The sequence below is a fragment of the Tachysurus vachellii genome, chromosome 2, assembly GCF_030014155.1.
Source record: "Tachysurus vachellii isolate PV-2020 chromosome 2, HZAU_Pvac_v1, whole genome shotgun sequence".
NCBI lineage: Eukaryota > Metazoa > Chordata > Actinopteri > Siluriformes > Bagridae > Tachysurus > Tachysurus vachellii.
The window spans coordinates 23964744-23988182 of record NC_083461.1 but is presented as its reverse complement, the minus strand read 5'-3'; the positions used below and the strand labels follow the sequence as shown (position 1 = coordinate 23988182).

General features: G+C 44.5%; 1 protein-coding gene and 1 long non-coding RNA gene across 2 annotated transcripts; one reads left to right on the top strand and one right to left on the bottom strand.

Annotated features, from left to right (window-relative positions):
* Positions 1–1594: 1594 nt before the first annotated feature.
* Positions 1595–17817, bottom strand: kansl1a (KAT8 regulatory NSL complex subunit 1a). The gene is made up of 14 exons (XM_060863930.1): positions 17310–17817; positions 13063–14363; positions 8707–8848; positions 8468–8589; positions 8171–8306; positions 4481–4649; positions 4008–4190; positions 3735–3899; positions 3499–3623; positions 3169–3287; positions 3021–3078; positions 2820–2932; positions 2320–2602; positions 1595–1877 (listed from the first exon to the last, which is right to left on the bottom strand). The coding sequence occupies exons 2-14, from the start codon at positions 14295–14297 to the stop codon at positions 1746–1748; spliced, it is 2982 nt and encodes a 993-aa protein (XP_060719913.1). The 5' UTR covers positions 14298–14363; positions 17310–17817; the 3' UTR covers positions 1595–1745.
* Positions 17818–21830: 4013 nt separating this feature from the next.
* On the top strand, positions 21831–23323 carry LOC132860262 (uncharacterized). The gene is made up of 3 exons (XR_009649796.1): positions 21831–21957; positions 22950–23056; positions 23156–23323. It is a non-coding gene; the product is annotated as an uncharacterized LOC132860262 (long non-coding RNA).
* The last annotated feature ends 116 nt before the right edge of the window (positions 23324–23439 follow it).

Below are 23439 nucleotides of genomic sequence, written 5' to 3'. Positions count from 1 at the left end.
GTTTCATATGTTCCGTAAAGCTGCTTTGAGACAATGTCCGTTGTTATAAGTGCTATAGAAATAAAACTCCAGCAGTTTCTTCCTACCAAAGCTTCCTCTTTCTAATGTTATTTATATTTTAGTTTCATGCTTTGAATCTTTGGAGCATTATTTGATACAACGTCTTCATAACCTTAATGTTAACCCCTTGTTAGGAGCTCAGTACCTGCCCCCGTTATTCCCACACCCTTATGTGCCCAGCATTAGCATGTTCTCCCTGATCTTCAGGGTTTCCACCTTCTACCTAAAACCGTGTGGTGATTTCTACACTGTCTAGTGTGTCCTGTGTCCATGAGAGAGACAACAGACCTCGATCCTGCTCTTATAATTTCTACACATATTGAGGAAATATTTTTATTGTCTTATGAATTGATGCCTTCCCACGTGTCTGGTGTAATGATCATGTCCTCAGTGATCACATCATCATCCATCAAACCCACATGTGAGAAACTACAAGTCATTAACAAGAACCAGTTGGAGGGGTTTGATTTTTTTTTTTTTTTTTTTTTTTTTTTTTAATGGTACTATATACACAAGCTTTTTTTTTCTTTCTTTCTTTCTTTTTTTTTTTTTAACTTTTCAAACAATTTTAACTTACAATGAAACCGGTCTTGCATAACTACAAAAAAACGAGACCACAGGGAAGAAAGAAAGGTTGGAGAAAAACAAACCAAAAAAGAAAAAAAAAGATCCTAACAGAATGTTGATTTTTGCATAGCCAGTAGTTAATCTGCGGTGTTATGTGTTGTGCAATGGTTTGTGTGTGGGACAGAAATTTAGACCGGATTTGTTGCCTACGGGAGGGAAAAAAGGTTTTAAACGAAAACGCCTCACGTACTGTACCGAAAAAACCTGAGAGAAAATGGATACCGTAAACTAAACGGTGGTTCGGAGGGAAGTATACATTTTTTTAAAACAAAAAGTGGCATGATGTTGGAATTTGTTTTAAACAATCCGGTCACGTCCTGGATCGAAGGATTACAAAAAACCAATCTGCAAATACTCTACATGATGTTGTAAAGACTCCCGTGTATAGAGGAAGCGTTCGAGGGCGTGTCAGAGTGCAACGAGGATGGAAATGGTGTGCGGTACATAGTGACATCCTATGAAGTGCTTCTAAATTGAGGATGTGGCTTCTAGAAGGTACGTCCGAGGTGTCTATTAGTTCGAGATTAAATGAGGGGAGGAAGAAAAAAAAAAAAAAAAGAGAAAAAGAAAAAGAACTAGTCTGAATTTGGTCATCACTCCACGGTACAAGCATACACAAACTAGTCAGTAGGGAAAAAAACACCCTTTGGTCAAGCCCCCCTTCAAGAAGTCTGCTACATAGTGCGCTACAAAGTGTTCACCTGACAGGTTAGAATATCACACCGAGAACATTGTTTAGCTGACTAGCAGAATATTAATGGTTTGGGTGTTGTGTGGTTTTTTTTCTTTTTTTTTTTTTCTTTTTTTTTTTAAATTATACATTGAAGTTTTTTCTGTGAGAAAAGAGCTTTATGAGACAGTTTTAAATTTCTACGTTCATTAATATTCACTAAAAACTGTGAAAATATTTGGCTGATGTTTGAATATCAAACAACAGAAGTTCTTTAATATATTTATTGGTTCGGTTTATTACGAGTCCATTATTTGTTTTCGGTTAATGCCAGAAGGGGTTCCGTGCTGTCTGGTTTGTTTTGATGATGATGATGATGATGATGATATTAGGCTGAATAAGTTTCGCTCTCCGATTCGGCCCCGTGGCTGAATCTCTGATGGGGTTGTGGGTCCAAATTGGGCTCCGGCGCCGGTTCCTCTGAGAGGGGGAAGCTCCTGTGCTCCCAAGGCTGCACCGTCTGTAGAAACATCACAGACAACCAGAAGAATTAAAGCCAAAATACCTCGATCTGAACAAAAATAACAGACCGGAATAAAGTAGGAGAAATTTTTATAATCGATATAAATCAAAAATGTATTTAATCCAACTGTTTTGAGAAACAGAGAGAGAAAGCAAGCGCACGAGAGGGGGGACAGAGCACGTGAGAGACAGACAGACAGACAGAAAGAGAGAGAGGAGTTAACTGTTCAAAGCAGATCCTTCTCTCTACTCATTCTACGTTAAACTGAGTTGACATGAATTTAAATTTGTTCAAAATAAAATCAAGGTGACTAAGAGACTAACACACTCCTCAGTCTGAATGCCGGGTGTCAAACACAGGCGGTAAAACACCTGGTCATATTTTCTGTTCCTGACGCTGAGGAATCTGTTGGTCTGGGGTGTGTTTGTGAGGTACTCACTCTCTCCTCGAAGGTACAGTCTGGTGTAGAACAACGCGTGTCCTCGCTGTACACCAGCCGGTGCGCGTCTCTCATGTGAGGTGTGTACGAGTCCCTCGATGAGGGGGTGTGTGCATCACGAGAGCAGGGCGTGTCAGGACTGGGGGGGCTGAGGGGCGATGGAACAGGCCCATAATCCTGCAGCAGGTGGAAATTCCCCGTGTCCGGAGACGACAGCTGTGGAGTAGACGGGTTCATTCCACTCAGAGACGGAGTTGTCCTGCCGTCCAAAGACTTGTAGGACCTGCATGTGACATGAGAAGAGAGGAGAAGGGGAAAAGAAAAAAAGAAGAAAAAAAAAAAAAAGGCCAGCATTCTTTGATATTTAACGTTACATTAATTGAATAAAAAATCCCACATTTCATCCTGACTCAAAGTGTGTGTAAATGGCATGTGAAAACTAACATGAATCAAAAACTTTTTTTTTTTTTTTTTTTTTAAATCAGAGGAAGAACAGAAACCTGCTGCCTCTTCTCTTGGCTGGAGTGAGGGCAGTCCATCTCCAGCGGCCGCGCTCCTGGTCCTCGTACTTCTGATGGAGCCGCATGAACGCGGTGTCAGACAAGTCCTCCACCTGGAGAAAGGCACGACACACAGAAATTAATTGTTGGAAAACCGGCCAGCGTCGGATACAGAAAAGGAAAGGCGGGAAGTTACTCTACCTCAACATCCTCATCTTCGTCGTCAAGAGGCCGGGGAAGGACGTCCACCTCCCTCCAGCTGAAAGCAAAACAAAGCAGCGTTTAAGAACGGCGTTGCGGTCGATGGACTTGTTACCGTAAACTGACACGGACGTGTGAGATCGTGTACCTCGGCGTGATGATCTCCTTGTACTGAAGCTTCTCCACTCTGGTGGTTGCTGCCACGGACATGGGGATAACTATGTTGTTAATGTCAAAGGAGTTTTCACTTCGCCGCTTTCTAATTGGCTGCAAAAGGAAAGCAACACTATAAATAAATGAAAAAAACAGGACGAGGTGTGTTGCCTTGTGGTCTCGCACTGATGCTATGCACGGCGCAAAGTACTGACCCCAAACCAGGCCTACGGCTGCGCTACACACAACGACACTGTACGATTAAGTCACACGCTGATTATTACAATATAAAGTCATTTTTAAAAAGCGCTTTCAGGTAGTGTACCATAGAGCAGGAGCCGGTCTGACTGCTGGGGCCCAGAGGTGTGGAGCTGCCGCTCGGGGTGGACGACTGGACGACTGGCTGAGGTGACGGATATAAACTTCCTGAATCATACTGAAACTTCGGGGCTGTTTGGAAACACGTGAGAAAAGGACAAATGACAGATTGAAGGAGGTCCAACATTATTACAACAGTACAAACAGTGAATGGACTCTCGCGAATCCCCGTAAAGTACGTACACTCTGTTCGGTCCAGCGAGTTCTCCCTCGCCCTCTTCCTGCTGGGGCTCCTGTCCAGAAGCCGACTCGGCCTGCAGGGTGTGTGTGTATCGACCTTGGCCAGGCGGATGCTGGCCTCACCCTGCTTCCGTGCCCTCTCCGATCGACTCTTATAGCTGGAAAACCCTGCAAGACAGAAAGGAGAGGAAGTACGAGTGAACGAGCAACATACAGCCAAATTCGTGGACTTTACGAAGCTCATGGATGGCTGAAGGGACGGTGCTTAAAGCTTACTGATGGCCGAGGGCGAGCTGGAAAGCCTAAACTTGTGCTTGGATAGTGCAGCTGAGGAGGAGGAGGAGTAGTGCGAAAGCTTGTGTTTGACGGACAGCTTCTTCAGAGGCTTGACTTTCTCCATGTGCCGTGTCTGCCAGTGCAACTTCAGCGCTCTTTGGAGATGTATACCGAGAGCCATGTCTGAAACAGACAAACACATTCAGAAATAAATAATACAGTCGCTCGAGGCGAAAGGTGCCGTGAAATAAAATTACAACATTGTTTTTAAAATTAACGTCTAAAGTTTGTGCTTGTGTTTTGTTCAAAAATATTGGGAAGCAAATCAAAATTTTATCGAAAACAAACACACAAAATTATTTTTTTAATCCACAAACATCCAACTTATAAAAATTAAAAAAATATATCGATAAATAAATTTTTAATAAAATACAACGAACAAAGAATAAGATAAATCTAAGGTGTGTGTGTACCTGACTGCAGGGACAGTGTTGGATGAACGCTGGGGTCCTGCAGGGCCACAGTGTCCAGCAGAGGGCGATCAAACTGTAGGTCTGCTTTAGGGTGGAGCTGACTGCCCCCACACATCATACACACACTGTTCACATCACACACACTCCTTGAGAAACACACTCTCTGTACCTGAGGAAGGATGAGGCCATGAAGCCTATTAGGGTCATGTTCAAATGCAGGACTTGATGCAAATTAGAACATTTAAACAAACCATGAATGCAAGTTGAAGTAATGGGACAAAATGAAAGGATTGAGTTTGAGTTCGGGTTTATTACTGAACACATGAAGAGAAAAAGGTCTTCACACCAGAGCACTAGTGCTGTTAATGACTACATGCTATTAGATACTCACACACAGAAACAGTCAGTCACACACACACACACAGTCAGTCAGTCAGAGACACACACACAGTCAGTCAGTCAGTCAGACACAGTCAGTCAGTCAGACACACACACAGTCAGACACCCACACACACACACACACAGTCAGTCAGACCCCCACACACACAGTCAGTCAGTCAGACACACAGTCAGTCAGTCAGACACACAGTCAGTCAGTCAGACACACAGTCAGTCAGTCAGACACACAGTCAGTCAGTCAGACACACAGTCAGTCAGTCAGACACACAGTCAGTCAGTCAGACACACACACACACACACACACACACACAGTCAGTCAGTCAGACACACACACACACAGTCAGTCAGTCAGACACACACACAGTCAGTCAGTCAGACACACACACAGTCAGTCAGTCAGACACACACACAGTCAGACACACGCGCGCACAAACAGACATGCACGCACACAAAGTCAGTCAGTCAGACACAAACACACAGACAACCGCGCAAACAGACACACGCGCGCACAAACACACAGACACAGTCAGACATGCGTGCGCATAGACACACACGCACAAACAGACAGGCGCGCACAAACACAGACACAGTCAGACACGCGCGCACAAACAGTCAGACACGAACGCGCACAAAGTCAGTCAGACACAAACACAGACACAGTCAGACACACACGCGCGCACAAAGTCAGTCAGTCAGACACACACAGTCAGTCAGTCACACACACAGTCAGTCAGACACACACACACAGTCAGTCAGACACACACACACAGTCAGTCAGACACACACACACAGTCAGTCAGACACACACACACACAGTCAGTCAGACACACACACACACAGTCAGTCAGACACACACACACAGTCAGTCAGACACACACACACACAGTCAGTCAGACACACACACACACACACACAGTCAGTCAGACACACACACACACACACACACAGTCAGTCAGACACACACACACACACACAGTCAGTCAGACACACACACACACACAGTCAGTCAGACACACACACACACACACACACACAGTCAGTCAGACACACACACACACAGTCAGTCAGACACACACACAGTCAGTCAGTCAGACACACACACAGTCAGTCAGTCAGACACACACACAGTCAGACACACGCGCGCACAAACAGACACGCACGCACACAAAGTCAGTCAGTCAGACACAAACACACAGACAACCGCACACAAACAGACACATGCGCGCACAAACACAGTCAGTCAGTCAGTCAGTCAGACACACACAGCCAGTCAGTCAGTCAGTCAGTCAGACACACACAGCCAGTCAGTCAGTCAGTCAGTCAGACACACACACAGTCAGTCAGTCAGACACACACACAGTCAGTCAGTCAGACACACACACAGTCAGTCAGTCAGACACACACACAGTCAGTCAGTCAGACACACACACAGTCAGTCAGTCAGACACACACAAAGTCAGTCAGTCAGACACACACAAAGTCAGTCAGTCAGACACAAACACACAGACAACCGCACACAGACACATGCGCGCACAAACACACAGACACAGTCAGACACGCGCGCACAGTCTGTCAGACACGAACGCGCACAAAGTCAGACACACACACAGTCAGTCAGTCAGTCAGTCAGACACACACAGAGTCAGTCAGTCAGACACACACACACAGTCAGTCAGTCAGACACACACACACAGTCAGTCAGTCAGACACACACACACAGTCAGTCAGTCAGACACACACACAGTCAGTCAGTCAGACACACACACAGTCAGTCAGTCAGACACACACACAGTCAGTCAGTCAGACACACACACAGTCAGTCAGTCAGACACACACACACAGTCAGTCAGTCAGACACACACACACAGTCAGTCAGTCAGACACACACACACAGTCAGTCAGTCAGACACACACACACAGTCAGTCAGTCAGACACACACACACAGTCAGTCAGTCAGACACACACACACAGTCAGTCAGTCAGACACACACACACAGTCAGTCAGTCAGACACACACACACAGTCAGTCAGTCAGACACACACACACAGTCAGTCAGTCAGACACACACACAGTCAGTCAGTCAGACACACACACAGTCAGTCAGTCAGACACACACACAGTCAGTCAGTCAGACACACACACAGTCAGTCAGTCACACACACAGTCAGTCAGTCAGTCAGACACACAGTCAGTCAGTCAGTCAGACACACACACAAACAGACACACACAGTCAGTCAGTCAGACACAAACACACACAATCAGACACACACACAAACACACTGACACAGACGCACGTGCACAAAGTCAGTCAGTCAGACACAAACACAAAACACACGCGCGCACAAACAGATACGCACGCACACAAAGTCAGTCAGTCAGACACAAACACACAGACAACCACGCACAAACAGACACACGCGCGCACAAACACAGACACAGTCAGACATGCGTGCGCACAGACACGCGCGCACAAACACACCGACAGTCAGACACACGCGCACAAACACACAGACACAGTCAGACACGCGCGCACAAACAGACACGAACGCGCACAAAGTCAGTCAGACACAAACACAGACAGTCAGACACACGCGCGCACAAAGTCAGTCAGACACACACACAGTCAGACACGCGCGCACAAAACAGACACACGCGCGCACAAACAGACACAGTCAGACACGCGCGCACAAACACACAGACACACGCACGCACAAACACAGACACGCGCACGCACGAAGTCATCAGTCAGACAAACAGTCAGACGCGCGCGCACAAACACGGACACGCGCGCGCACAAACACAGACACGCGCGCGCACACAGTCAGTCAGTCAGACACAAACACAAACAGTCGGACAAACACAGACACACTTGTGCACAAACACAAACAGTCGGACAAACACAGACACACTTGTGCACAAACACAGACACAGTCAGACACACGGACGCACAGACAGACAGACACGCGCGCGCACAAAGTCAGTCAGTCAGACACAAACAGACACCCGCGCGCGCACAAACAGACACCCGCGCGCGCACAAACAGACACCCGCGCGCGCACAAACAGACACCCGCGCGCGCACAAACAGACACCCGCGCGCGCACAAACAGACACCCGCGCGCGCACAAACAGACACCCGCGCGCGCACAAACAGACACCCGCGCGCGCACAAACAGACACCCGCGCGCGCACAAACAGACACACGCGCGCGCACAAACAGACACACGCGCGCGCACAAACACACAGACACAGTCAGACACATGCATGCACAAACACACAGACACACACACCTTGCTGTTGAGGTTCTGCAGCATGCCAGGTTGGACGAGGCGTCGTCTCTTACAGCTGATTAAGGGTCGAACTCGTGCAGCTGAACAGCTGCTCTCGGGAGACGGAGAAAGCTTAACATCTGATGTTTCAGTGGCACTACAACAGACCACAACCATATCAGCTGATCAACCATCTCGTCACAGACCACAAAGGACACTTTAGAGGTGTCTAGCACCAGTCTATTTTTAAACAGACACAAGATTTCTAAAATCCTGTTTTTACCAGATCTCTGAGGTGAAGCGTTCAGTCGTCATTACCTGTGGAATAATTCGTTCATGGACCTGTTGGCTTGGCTCAGGTCCCCTGTGGCACACTGGGCCTTCACCTTTTCCGTCTTGGTTTGGTACGACGAGGCGACGTCTCCCAGCTCCACTGATCCCTGCAGGATGAATCGATCAGACATCACAGTCAGATGCTTGTTTAATGCAAACGACTTTGTGTGTGCCAGAGAACCAGACTCATAAGGTGGAGATATGGATATTAATAAAAGACTCACCTTGCTGGTGCGAATCTGCCGGGAGATATCTGTGTGCTGGCGGATGCGGTACTCCAGGTCGGAGATGTGCGCCTGCAGCCACGTCCAGCGGCTTATGATGGAGGCTCTTTCCAGGGCGAATCGACCTTCTGCTCTCCTCCACCTATATACAAACAGAAGAGGTTCACAAGGCCTTGTGTAAGTGTCTAGATATGCATCATAGATAGAGGGATGAATGACGTTTGTATCTCAGGCTTTCAACACACACACAGCGCTGTAGTGTAACGAACAATTCCAGCATGATGTGCTACAGGAACACGTGTGAATTAATAGGAAACAGACAGACCTCCCTTATCGTCACCGTTGATGGCAAACTGGTTATACGAGCCAGTCAAGCTTACTCATCACGGGGCACGCACACATGGCCTGTGGGACGAGTTCTACGTCTCTCTGTACCATCTGCCACCTTCCGGAAAAAAAAACAAAAAAACCCAATCCGAGGCTCTCTCCACACCATCGGAGTCGCTATACCACTACATACACAACTCATGAGCTTCGTCATATTCCGACTCCTTTAAAGCTCTTCGGAGGAATTGCGCATAGGGCGGAGTCAAACCTTAAGAGGCCACGCCCACTGCAGGATAAAGTGAATGAGTCAAAACAGCTTTAAGGATTAAAACCAAGCCACAAGAAGGCAGCAGAAACAAACACTTGTATTATATATATGGTCTGTTGTACTGGCTTTAAGATTCACTTTGTTAGTTAATTTCTCCTGAGGAACTTTTTTAGGCCCCGTTTTGGTGGCCGGATCTCAAAAATCTCTTGTCTATCATCTAAAATCTCAAATTAAAAAACTGGTTTGAAAAAGGAGCCACGTTTTCTTTCCGCACGCATCCGGCTGAATGACCCAGTCATAGCAACCCTGCTGGTGTAACTCAAGGTGGCGTCTGAAACACAGGGCGCTTTATATCATGGTGGAGTTTCACTAGCAGTGCTGGGAAAGTCTCGCAGCGTCAGGCATCTCAAACACGTGAAAAAGTATCAGCCTTGAAACCTGCGTTCGGTCGCTACGGTGATTTATAGAACCCTGAGAGATTTAGTGGGTGAGGCAGAAAGAGAGAAAAAGACGGAGAGTGAGGTGGCAGAGAGAGAGAGTGAGAGAGAGTGAGTATATGAGGACGAAGAGAGTGAGGAGGCTGCGAGAGAGAGAGAGAGAGAGGGCAGAGAGAGAGAGAGGGAGGGAGAAAGGCAGACAGAGGGGTCAGAGAGAGAGAGAGAGAGAAGGACAGACAGACAGAGTGAGTGAGTAAGTGAGGACGAAGAGAGTGAGGGGGCGGAGAGAGGGGGGGCAGAGAGTGAGAGAGAGTGAAAGAGAGAGTGTGTGCGGACGAAGAGAGTGAGGGGGCTGAGGGGCAGAGTGAGAGAGAGTGAAAGAGACCGAGAGACACAGAGGTTGAGAGAACAGGTGCTCCTTAATCACTGCTGAATTTCACCTTTAATACTCAGTTGTTCCAGTGATATGATGCACTGTACAGCTCCAACACTTACACTTCTTGTTTCTCTCTCTCTCTCTCTCTCTCCCTCCCTCTCTCTCTTCCCGTCTCTCCATCTAGAATATTTAAGATGCAGAGTTTGTGCTTTGTGCAGGAAACTCTGAAGAAATTTCCAGCAGAGGTTGGTTCGCCTTTTAAACTCCTACCACATGATGTAATGTAATGACTCTACAGAGGAGCTCGCCGACGTCCAATAACATCCCTCAAAGCGTGCGTGGTAGATCAGACAAGTCTGACATGGACGCTTCAGCTCCAGAAACCTTCAAGATCGTGTTCTTTCTCTCTGATGATATTGTGACGAGCGAATAAAGCGTTTGTGGAAGAATAGAAGCCACACACACACACACACACACACACACACACACACAGAGGAAGGCCTTTCTTTGAGGCGGACAATGAAGAGAGATGGGCGTTAGGGCAAAAAAGTCATAACAGACACTTGAGGGAGGGAGGAAGAAAAAAGAAAAAATGAAAAGGAGAATGATAATACACAAGGATAAAAAGGGAATACAAACAAAAGAGAAGAGATATGTAGAGCCAAGAAGAGAGTCAGAACCCCGAAAAAGCCTGAGGAATCTGACCGGGTGAAGTGATAGAGAAAAAGGAATAAAAATATAAGCAGCCCGTATAAACGGCGATGGAGGGATAGCGACACGGGACACTGTGTCCACAACTCAGTAAACAAACTTGATTCATTCTAGATGTTACAGTTTGACTTGGAGGCTCTCGCTGGCAGTTTATCCAGAAACAAATGTAAAGTTGGTCATGTGGAGCAGGAAGTGCACCACGGAACAGAAGCGGAGACTTCCTGTCAGAGGTGGTGCGAGTTCAGGTGTGCTGGAACAGTGATGTGAGAATGTGCAACTCATGCTTGAGGCTCCAGTCCATGGAAGTAAAGGAACCTGTGTGTGTATAGTCGATGACATCATTAGTTTCTACAACATTCCTCTAACATGAGTGAGAGGTAGGGGAATGTCGTGGGACACAAAATATGATCCGAGACACCAGTGTGGTGAGTGGATACAGCTAAAGCGATTCACATCCCAATTCGACGTAATTATCCAGTTACAATATTGTCCGAAGCTCAAACATTTGGCTTAAGTTAGTCAGAACAGCTGCCCAGAAGGCTGAGGTCATCGACGCCGAGTTCAGAGAGGTCGGGCGAGTCGAGTTCATCCGGCATGATGCAGAGTCGGTTCTGTGTTCAGCCTGCATATAAACCAGCAACGAGTAATCGAGTCTACAGACCCGGGGGCCGAGCAACATGTCGATAGAAGAAAAGCCATTTTCCTGGGTTATGTTTAGTTTAAAAAAAATGAAAAGAAAAATCTATTTTAAAAATATCACAAACAAATTAAATCAACTGAAACCGATTCCTCTCAGAATTTAAGAAGGCAGGAAAGGCCACGCCCAGACTCTGACTTGTCAGTCGATGGCAGAAGCGTCACTCAGAGCTGACCGTGTCTAAAATATTTCCAAAATGCACCACAGGGAAAAAAATTAAAATAAAAAAATCTTCAAGAGCGTCTTTGCATTCCATGTGTCTGTTTAAACAACAGGGGAGCTGTTGTGCTTTTACAAGAACAATTTCTTCTCGACTGGGGGGAAAAAAAGGGGGCAAGAAATTTAAAAAAAAAGCTCGCTGTGGTACGAATGAACGAGAGACCAGAAGAGAAAATGGGATGTCGGTCTGCCCGAGAGATGCCTTTTAATCAGTATCTGGAAGATGGTGTGAGGTCTTTACATCATCATACACGGTGACTAAACTGTGAAGCCTCGAGGGATCGCGGGCGTGACTCTTTTCACTTTCCTGTACGAGGTCAGATATGAAGCTCGGTGGACAGAAAAGACACGTCCATGATCACGATCATGATTTTACTGCTTTCACATCTGATCAGATTGTGACAAAATAGAAAATATTTATCATATATATTATATATACACAAGACATGACTCATGACACATCCAGTGGTCAAAAAAAAAAAAAAAAAAAAAAAAAAAAACCACACAGTGGTGTTATTCAAAAACCCTGAACATAAGCAGTGTGTCTGGTTACAAAAGGGACACGACCCAGTGATCAAATTTGCCATCCAAACTCTCTACACATGGCTGTTTGATTTAGGTCAAACGTTCAAAGGGAGACTGTCGGCGTCGCGGCCGCTCCTCTGTGCAAAGGTTTTCATTAATAATCTGCCTACGACGTAATGCTGGCCCTCTTCCCACGTCAGCTCTGAGCACCTGCTGCTTTAAGCCCGTTTCACTTCCCTAAACACGGAGAGATTCAAAACCAAGTTTGTGCTCAACCTCAAAAACAACCTCGTTCGACTGGAATAAATCTAAAGAATGTACTAAGAAATGTAATTGTATCTGTGCAGATAAATTGATTTTCATCTGGGAAAATATGTTTAAAAAATGTCCAGCCCCAAAGGACTGCTGGTCTACTTTGTTTTCCACTCATTTTTTTTTCTGAATATGAAGAGAAATCGTTGCACAAACAAAATTTTTCCAGCAAACAGGAAATTTCTCCTTGTGCTTGGGAGAGAGTGCGTGAGGCCCAGGAAGAAGAAGGACAAACGCAACGTTAGACGAGACCGTGTTATGACAACAAGATCTATGATCTTACTGAGCAAACAAGGCCAGAGTGGAAATTAACAGAGGCTCATGACAAGGTTCAGCGTAGAGCATTTACAGAGCAGAACCGGTCCTTTATACCGTCCCACGCCATCCAGGATGTAAAACCGTAGCTAGATACGCTCGAGGAATTCAACTCTAACATACAGAGAAGTGTTTGTAACATGAAAAAAAAAAAAAAACAAATACTTACAGTTTGACGTGTCGCTGCTCAGTGTCCACTCTTGCAAGTTCCTCTTCTTCCACATCGGTCTCACCACCCGAGCTGCTCTCGGTGGCGTCAGAGTCAAACTGCGCCTCGGCGACCCGCAGGTTGGTGGTGCCGCTCTGATGGAGTTTTGCCAACTCCGAGGGTAAAGAGCTGTCTTTAAGGACTCGGGTAATGGAGTCCCTTCTGGAGGTGGAGGATTGGGACACGGTATGGTGCAAAAATCCAGTGAGCTGCTGTTTGACATGACGTTCAACCTGCTTGGCCTGAACCACCTGAAGCCTCTTGCACAGGCGCTGCAGCCGTGCCGAGACATCAGCCTGCCTGCGCTGGCTCTGTTGCGCTCGCTCACGGAGGATTAGTGCCTCTACGCCAGAAGAAGGGGAAGAGGAAGATGAAGAGCTACGTTGGCACAAGGTTGAGCTCTGAGGGGCATCAGCTGGGACACCATTGGCACTACTTGTCGCAGGAAGTGCTCCTGCCCTGCCGGCATTTGACCGGTCACTAGGGGGAGCTTCGGATTTGAACAGTGGATTCTCTGGAGAACCGTTGACACCTGTATCTTCCGGCGCTCTGCTATGCGAATCGTCCAGCTCTCTCACATGCTTGGAATCTGCCCTCGAAACAAACACCATTGGTGTCACATCGCCGGACTTGGATGAGAGCGGTAACAAAGCTCCAGCACCTGTGGGAGGCTTAGCGTTGTCTCCGTTCAAAGGGGCCACGCTACCTTTCTCAGGCAGCGCGGTGCTGGGCACGGCAGCTTTCTTGGCCAGTCCGTTGACCGGGACCATCGCGCTTCCTCCCCCAGCTCCAGTTCCTGCTCCGCCTCCGTTAACAAGGCTCTTTGGCTGGCCGCCGCTCAACGCAGTACGTAGCAGGAGATCTCCGTTCAGCAGGCCTCGGCTCTTCAGCACCGACGGCTTGATCAGGACGCCCTCTTCGGCTACAGGACCAACATGCGAACACAAATAGGAGGCCACCAGCGGCTGGAACTTGCCCAGGCTCAGAGGCTCAGACAGCGACTCCTTGCCGTTGCAACAGTGACGGCGGTTGTCCTCGTGGTGACGTTTCCCGTTGGTACTCGCTGTATCAGATGGAGAGATCGAGGACGACAGGAGAAGGTTGGTGGAGTTGCCGTTGCTCTCTGCAGCCAGTTTGAGACGAATGTGGCGGGCTTCGGCCGGGGCGTCGGTCAGAGCGGGCGCCATCGCAGCCATGCAGGGCCGCGGTAAGGGCACAGCAGCCTGCTTCTGCTCTCGTGAACGCCAGCCCACCTACAGAGGCTGAAACAAGAAGCGGGAAGGCAAAAGGCTTGGAATTATTCTAGATCTTTAAAAAAAAACAAAAAACAGGACCACATACTTGACATGACAACTCACTGATATCTTTTTGGGAAAAACACTTATCAGCTGGTGATTTAGCACCAAGACGACACTGCGACCTCCAGATCTCTCAAAGTCGCCCTCAGCAAGTTACACGCAGATTACGACTCAGTGAGAAGAGCTGGCAAGAACACGATCTGCTTGATCTCTCGCTTAATAAAACTCGGGTGCAACAAGTTTAACTGGTTGTCTTACCATCTGGATATCGTACAAGTATAAAGTTACAAAAAAGCCGGCCTGCAAATTCTGCACTGAAACTGGTGGACGGAACAAGAATTCACTGCCCTTAAAACAAAGCAATGGGCTGAGATGTACGATGGGGGCTTGATGGATGTTAATGAAGGGTTGAAAAAAAAAAACTCGACTACACTTTAAGCTTATATAAGCATGAGCTATCCCCTCTACCACCTACTCCTCCTCTTCAGCTGACCATCTGTGTTAATGGTATTAGGGATGTGCCTTTGGGTGTACAAGGGGGGCAATTTGTGCTTAGCAATACACACAGCTACATACATTCGCGGGTCAGCGCTATTTAAAGGAAATAATCACATTAAAAAAAAAAAAAACATTAAATATATTCATACTGAAAGATTTGCGTGTTTGACCTGGTGGCAACAGTCCTGTTTTGCTCCTAAAACCACAAGAAAACGTGATATTTATCTCACGTATATCATGCAAAACAGCGACGCTGCACGGAGACGAGGCTCGGCTGGCGATCGCCGAGATCACAAGCGTGACGGTGCGGGCGGCAGGTTTATCGTGAACCTTGAAGCTTTTGAAGCAAACTGTTCCAGCAGTGTGTAACAGGCTAGGAGGTGAATGAGTTGAACAGGATTAAAGCTCTGCTGCATCGCTCTCTATACATAGAGCTGAACTGAAGCTTAATGCTTCACCTCGCAGATGGTCATTTGCGAGTAGGAACAATGGATTTTTCCACCTGGGCGCACTCAATTAGCAGAATGGAAAAAAGCGACAAAACACAAACGCCTTGTTGTTCAACTTTTGTTAGCAAAACCCTAGCCGGCGCACCGATGACAGATGTGTATTTACAGTACGGTCAATGTTTTAGCTGCATGTGCTCTGATCTATAGATAATACACATATCAATTAGGTCTCGTTTTCTCTGATCTCGAGCGCAGCCACGACGACTTGACGTCATTTCCGAAAGCGCAAGATGAACCCGCGCTCAAGACGCACGACACCGAGGCGGGATTTCGAACTGATGGAGTGTTTTATTTGGCTTTTTTTGTTTACAAGGTGCAAGATTCAGCTGAATTGAATGCAGCAGCAATCCCACTGCACCACAATGGGAGGACAACGGCACTGTGGATGGGGGGTGGGGGGTAAAAGTGAAAACAGACCTACACTAAAAATATTATTACGTAGGTATTTTTATACACGAATATTAGACACCAATGAAGAATGAAGATCCTGTTAGTTAATCGCAGGGAATTGGGAAGCATTGTGATTTTTATGTTAATAAGAAAAGGAGGATGATTTAAAAACAAAAATGGTGCTGGTACAAGTGAGTGAGTTAGAATTAGTACCATGTACTTACAGGGAAAGAACATTTTTAATGGATAGAAATGAGGACTGTTCCACTCCATGGGCTGAGGGTTAAAAGGTGGGTTAATGTTTATCAAAAGGGAGCAGTATACAGTAGGGAGCACAGCACCGCAGAGATGGAAAACGAGGCCATGAAGCTTTATAACCGTGTGCGGCATTTCAATCAGATCAACTTATGCAACAGCCTGCACATCTGCTCGGGTTACTAACGTGGCGGAAAATCCATTCCAAAAAAATGCCCGAACCGGAAGTGCTGTGAGTGACATCCTGCCAAATTGTAGCAAATGTGCGTGTGTAATAAATAATTAACCGAGAAAGCGTGTTAAGTTCGTTACGCCAACAGAGTTTTACAGGAGATATTCTTCAATAAATATCAAAGGCTTAACAAAAGGTTAGAACTTAAACCTGGTCAGTTAGCATGGTTAGCTAACTAACACGACAAAATCGACTTTAGAGAAGAACAAAAATGGCAAGCTGCAGTGCGTGTGTGTGAGAGAGACTGTGTGTGTGTGTGTGTGTGAGTGAGAGAGAGAGTGAGTGTTAGTGTGTGCGAGTGTGTAAATGTGAGTGTGAGTGAGTGTGTGTGTGAGAGAGAGAGAGAGAGAGAGAGAGAGAATGTGTGTGTGTGTGTGTGGCCCAGCCCAAGGACTAGGGTTGAGACTGACTAACGTTAGCCATAACCCCGTTGAGACGCAAGCGCTCTCTCTCACACACACGACTTTATATGTGAAATTACAGCCCACATCTGAACACAACTGCACTGTATTAATAAACTGTGACCTGTAAAATAAACAGTAAATATAAAAGTAAATATAAACAAGTCCTTGCCCTTAATAAGCTCGTGTTTTAGTGCATTAGCCAGTTTAATATTAACACTAATAAAAACTGGGGGTCATTAAAAAGGCACAGAAAATAAACTGCTGATGGCAAAGTTTTAATAACAGACAATTAATAATGAAATCACGTTATTATACCTGTGTATTTACACACGCGCACAAACACGTGAGGTTGTGTGTATAATGTGTGTGTGTATAATGTGTACGTGTAGTGTGTGTCTATATGTATGGGTTGTATGTAGTGTGTGTATGTAATGTGTGTGTGTATAATGCGTGTGTAGTGTGTGTATAATGCGTGTGTAGTGTGTGTATAATGCGTGTGTAGTGTGTGTATAATGCGTGTGTAGTGTGTGTATAATGCGTGTGTAGTGTGTGTCCGCGCGGTAAAGCTGCACTTCAACACCGATCACACAGCAACACAAAGAGAAAAAAGGAGGAAACCTACCACGTGACGAGCGCGAGGGAATTTCAGCACTGGTTTGTGTATAAAACGCGCACTGTACCGAAAACAGCACAAAACAAACACCACACAAATGTAGCCGGGTTTCTGGATCATTCCAGCGCGCGCACAAACCCCTTGTCCGGAGAGCACGCGCTCATTCACGCGCCCTTTCGGTCTGGTTCCGTGATCACGAAATGGGCGAAGCTGCAACCTGCCGTCCGTTCGGCGCTCAACGCAAACAGAAAAATGCACGTTTCCATACAGCGCCGAGCGCTTTTACTGCGCCCCGGGGACACGATCCTCTAACACACGTCCTTAGGAACAGACTCGATGCGCTGCAGATCACCGATTCTCGAATAATCTTGAATCATCGTTAGAGGGAGAAGCGCGCGGAAGATGGCGGCCGGTTCATCTCTTCTCCTCTCCACCGCTTTGGCCAAACAGCGCACGCAGAGGCGGGAGAAGACAAGGCTCACGCGCCGCCGCCACATTGCAAACGCGCGCGCACACGGGCCGCCAGAGGGCGCGAGCGTGGCCGGAAATACGAGGAGTGAAACCGGCCGCATCCCAAACCGCACAGTGCACTAGTGAGTAGTGCACAACCCAGCGCAAGGCCGCACGAGCCTGCTGTGTGCTCAAAAGTTTGTGGACACCTGAACAAATTCTATTCAATTCAGTTTTATTTCTATAGCAGCTTTACAGAACACAAACATAGAACAAAAAGTTAATATAAAGATTAATATAATACAACAGTTTGTGGACACCTGAACAAATTCTATTCAAATCAGTTCAATTGAATACAGTTCAATTCTATTTTATTTCTATAGCACTTTGTACAATCATCTCAAAGCAGCTTTACAGAACATAAACATAAAAAAAGGTTAATATAAAGGATAATATAAAGATTAATATTATACAAAATTTAAGATTAATATAATATGTATTTAAATGTGTTTGTGTTTATCCCCAATGAGCAAGTCTGAGGTGACTCAGGTGGCTGTGGAAAAACTCCCTTAGATGGTGAAGGAAGGAACCTTGAGAGGAACCAGACACAAAGGGGAACCTCATCCTCATATAGGTGACACCGGAGGGTGTGATTATAAATATACAGTCTGATAAATGTGGTTACACCATATTTATGCTCTTCTAATAGGTTTAACTCTTCTAGGAAGGTTTTCCACCAGACGTTGAAGTTTATCTGAGTGGATTTGTGATCATTCAGACACAAGAGCATCAGTGAGATCAGACACTGATGTTGTAAAAGTAATGAGGTCTGGGGTTCAGTGGGGTTGAGTCAGAGTCAGTGTTTATTACAAAAACAGTGTTTATTACCAATAAACCACTCACTCACTCATTTTCTACCGCTTATCCGAACTACCTCGGGTCACGGGGAGCCTGTGCCTCAGGCGTCATCGGGCATCAAGGCAGGATACACCCTGGACAGAGTGCCAACCCATCGCAGGGCACACACACTCATTCACTCGCGCAATCACACACTACGGACAATTTTTCCAGAGATGCCATTCAACCTACCATGCATGTCTTTGGACCGGGGGAGGAAACCCCCAAGGCACGGGGAGAACATGCAAACTCCACACACACAAGGCGGAGGCGGGAATCAAACCCCCAACCCTGGAGGTGTGAGGCGAACGTGCTAACCACTAAGCCACCGTGCCCCCCCAATAAACCACATATAGGATTATTAAACCTTTAATAGACATATTTGGCTACTTTTAAACTTACGTTTTCAGATTATTTTGCTCATTTTTAAGCAGTCATTTCTAGCAAATAAGCAAAATTACATGCCAATAAATTTAGAAAATGTAACCCTTGTGTTATGTTCACTCTTTGGTACTGTTTGGGACATAGTTGGGATTTTAAAAGCACTTAAGTAAAAAAAAAATAAATAAATAAAAGTCCTTTGTGAATATTGGCTTAATCTCCAATAATACAGATAACATTTGTTTGCAATTACTAGAAAAGTTAGAATTTATAATGTTACAAAATCTATAATAAAGACTTTGGTCTTGGACTAATGATATCCGGACTAGTTTTACTCCTGCTGTAGAGACCAGGAAGCTTATTACGCACCAGAATATTTTAGTTCATATCCCAGTTACCTCTGCCAGGAGGTCCGTAGCATAGCGTGTTCCTTTAATAAGAACGGATGGACACACAGACCTTTATTTTTCAAGTTGTAAAGACACTGAACTCAGGATGAAACGGACACAGGTGATTGGGATATGTGACAGGGAAACGTGAAGGGGCTGATGGGTAATGTAGCCCCCCCCCACACACACACACACACAAATCTAGGAGTATAAAAGAAATTAAAATGTTCTTCATCTGCAAGTAATAATCTATAAGTGCGTTCAGTGTTTTGGAGAATATATTGTGTTCAGGTGAAACCGTACTTCATTTGCATATGTTTAATCTGCATATAAATCACTTGTTGCATTTGTTATTCTTCCGAATACAAGTTTAGACACCTATCTGCTTAATTGTGTGACTTAGGAGATAAGAGCCAAATGCCTAATACTCTAGCAGGGGTGCCAATAATTCTGTAGCTGATTCTAAATGTCAAAATGTCATTAAAGTATTTATACACTGCTGACGTTATGTAGATATAGATGTTTTAGGGGAGAGAAGAAAATAAATGAATACACACAAGACTCAAAAAACACGTAAATAATTTCTATTTAAATCTAATGACAATTTTATCGATTGTTCTGTTATTTTTTATTTCTAACAAATAGCATTGCAATTTCACTGATTTAAATAAATATTGGTAAAAAAAAAAAAAGTAAAAATATTATTCAAACATTATATTATTATTTAATGCATCTAACACCTTAAATGATTCCAACCAGAAGTAACCAGAAGTAACACTCCACTGAGTAAATACACTTCCATCCATCATCTTTCATAAAGACTGAACACACACACACACACACACACACACACACACACACACACACACACAAAGAGGATGAACCAAGAAAACCTTACTGTAACACTTAAACTTTCAAAACATTTCATCAAACAATAGCGTTAAGCAGGGGCGGTTCTAGGCCTTTTTTAGGGTGGCTTCTGCCCCCCTGTCTGTGATCTCAGCCACCCTAAATCTAAAAGTATAATTTTTACTTTCATAAATAAACAATAAAAATTACGTTATAATGCAGGACATGTCGTCGATGGGAAAGAGAATTATTTATCAGTTTGATCCAAGAGCGTTATTTTTTGCTTTGCTTTTACGCACGTGCGTTGTAGTCTTTCAAAAGTGCGTCATCAGCTGTCTGCTTTATTTGAACGGAGAAGCACAGGCACGCGCAGCGTGCACGCGCAGTCAGAGCTGGAGGCGTTTATCTATAACGTTAATCAGCGGAAAGCCGCAAAGACGGCAACCAAAAGCAGTGAAATTACACTATTCTTATTACCAGAGTTGATAGCACAAACAAAATATTAATGCAAACAATCCATTCAATACTAAATAAAAATAACATTTATTGATTTGTTCTTTGTCTTGTGAATATTAATTTTTTATTAATGACTGCATTAATTGGACACACTGTTTGTAGAGAATGCACACATACATGAACTGATTTGATTCAAGACTGGCATCATTACATCATGCATAAAATTTTGGTGTCCACTTTTGCCATTTTAAATAATACCATAACTCTTGGCTTACTATGTAGTCATATAATATATAATATAAAACCCTTCTTGTTTTAAATTCTCACTGAGGGCTAAGCCCCCTAAAGATGAAATCCTAGAATCGCCCCTGGCGTTAAGGCTTAAAGCCAACAGAAAACCGGAAAGTCTTTCCATAATCATTAAAATAATTGAATATGCAAATTGAGTTCAAAAACCACACCCTCATATTAGTATGCAATCATTGCTTTTTTCTGTTTTTTTCTTGTGTAATTAAGATATATATATATATATATATATATATATATATATATATATATATATATATATATATATATATATATATATACACACGTTGAATTTCAGACAAATAGTGTATGTACACAAATAAATGTAGTTCAGAGCAGTTAATGCGTTATAATTATTGGGTTTTTTCCCTTCAGTGCATTGAAATACTGAGCTTTGTAGATTAGGGTGTGTCAAGGGTGTCTGATTTTATCCCAAAAGGACCGGTGTGGGTGCAGGTTTTCATCCCAACCAAGTAAAAGCCACACCTGAGTCTGATAAGAAACCAAGATCAACCTATTAAACCTTCGTATTCAGGTGTGTCTGCTGCTCGGCTTTCAGTGTATATGACCGGACACCATAGTGTACGATACCGTCTTTTAAAATCTCTTAAATCTGTACTGATCCCACCATCCTGTAGCTTGTAGAGTTCAAATTGTTGTTTTTTGTTTTTTTTGATTGACTGCTGCCCACTTCATTTACTATCTCTCCGTCTCACCCACCACCTCCTTTTTCTCCTCCCACTCCACAGCCAGCCTGTATAAATATCCCTCCTTTCATAACGTCCCTTTTTCCCACCTAGCTCACCAAGTCTGCTGCACTCTTTTTTTGTTTGTTTCTTTCTCTAACAAACCAGACAGAAACCAGAGATGCCTGAATCTGCAGACGTTCCCACTCAGTGCCAAGTCCTCAAAGAGGAGGTGGACAAATGGTGAGACCAATTTTGAAATGGATTAATGATACAATTTCAACTGGGTTACTGACTATATCGGGTTATACTGTAACTAAGCTTTTATAATTTTTTTTTACCTGTTTATGCAGCTGAATTATAAATAGTATGGACCTTTGTGCTGCTTTAATTCTAGACCTCCTGTATTCCTCAGCAGAGTATCAGTTGACTCACATTGCCATATTAGTTGTGTATTATCTAACACAATTTCATTTGTGCAATGCAACGAAGCAGAAAACTCTTATGTGTTGGTTTTTCTTTATAGGTATATTAAAGATTTTCAGTTTTTTGCTTCATATATATATATAGCATTTGTCTGGTCTGAGGTTAAAGTTCACACCCTGAAAACCTCACTACATCTTAAAGCGTAGACTCTTCATATAAACCCAATCTGTAAAGTAGAGTTAGTGTACAGATTTTGAGTTACAATTGAAGTTATTGCGCTTTATTTTTATTACTCTAGCATCCTGCCAGCAGGTTATATCTGTGATATTTGTATTGAATATTAGACGAGCTTATTGCGCACCATGGTGCAGTATAGGTGTGCAGTATAGGTATAGGATCAGTATAGGATCCCCTTAATAGACATTTAATAGAAAATAAAACATTATTAGGAACGTTGCACATTATTTTAGATTACTACCATGTGCTGAGCTCAGATGTTCCAGCTTTTGAAATAGCGTGCTGTCTCTGCACTGTGCTGCATTTAGCATCGACTCTAAGTAATGTATATGTGCAATTTAAATATAGACTTTTCCAGCATGTAGGACAGGCTAAAGTGCAGGACTTGTGTCCTAGCGCAACATTACAGGAGTGACCTGACTTTGTAGAATTAATGAAAAACCAGTTCTAGTGCCAGTTCTTTGCTTAATGGAAACTTTTTCACTTTATATAACTTTATAGTTTTATAGACCACTTCATTCCATTAAAATAATAACTGCATTTTACTACTTGTGTGTTTCCCCTTTTTTTAGTGTCCAAGCGAAGGGTGCAGAAGCATGCAAGGAGCTGTTGGAAGCTTTTGAGGCCTGTGTGAAAAGCAGCTTGAGCGCTTCATGAGAAAAAAAGCTTCATGTCTAAGGTTCAGTCACTAAACATTACAGAGCTCATAGGCACTTCATAATACACAGATGGAGTTATGTGTTCAAAAACAAACTTAATGTACGCTCATATCGCACAGGTCCTCTTCCTTCAGGTCCTTCAGCATCCCTGCATTCCCCACTGCCATTGCTAAGACCAGCCTGAGGTGACGGTGCTGCCTGTTTCCTGGTCTGGATCCCAGAGGTCTCAATAATGTTCTGAATTTATAATGTATGCAAATGCAGCAGCAGGAGCTCACAGGATTTGAATCCAGTATGTCCGAACAAGTATTTCTTAATCTAAGAGAAATGTAGTTGATATAAATGATTTTTGAATAAAATATACTTTTATTATTGTGGTCGTATTTTATTTTTAGTTTTAGAT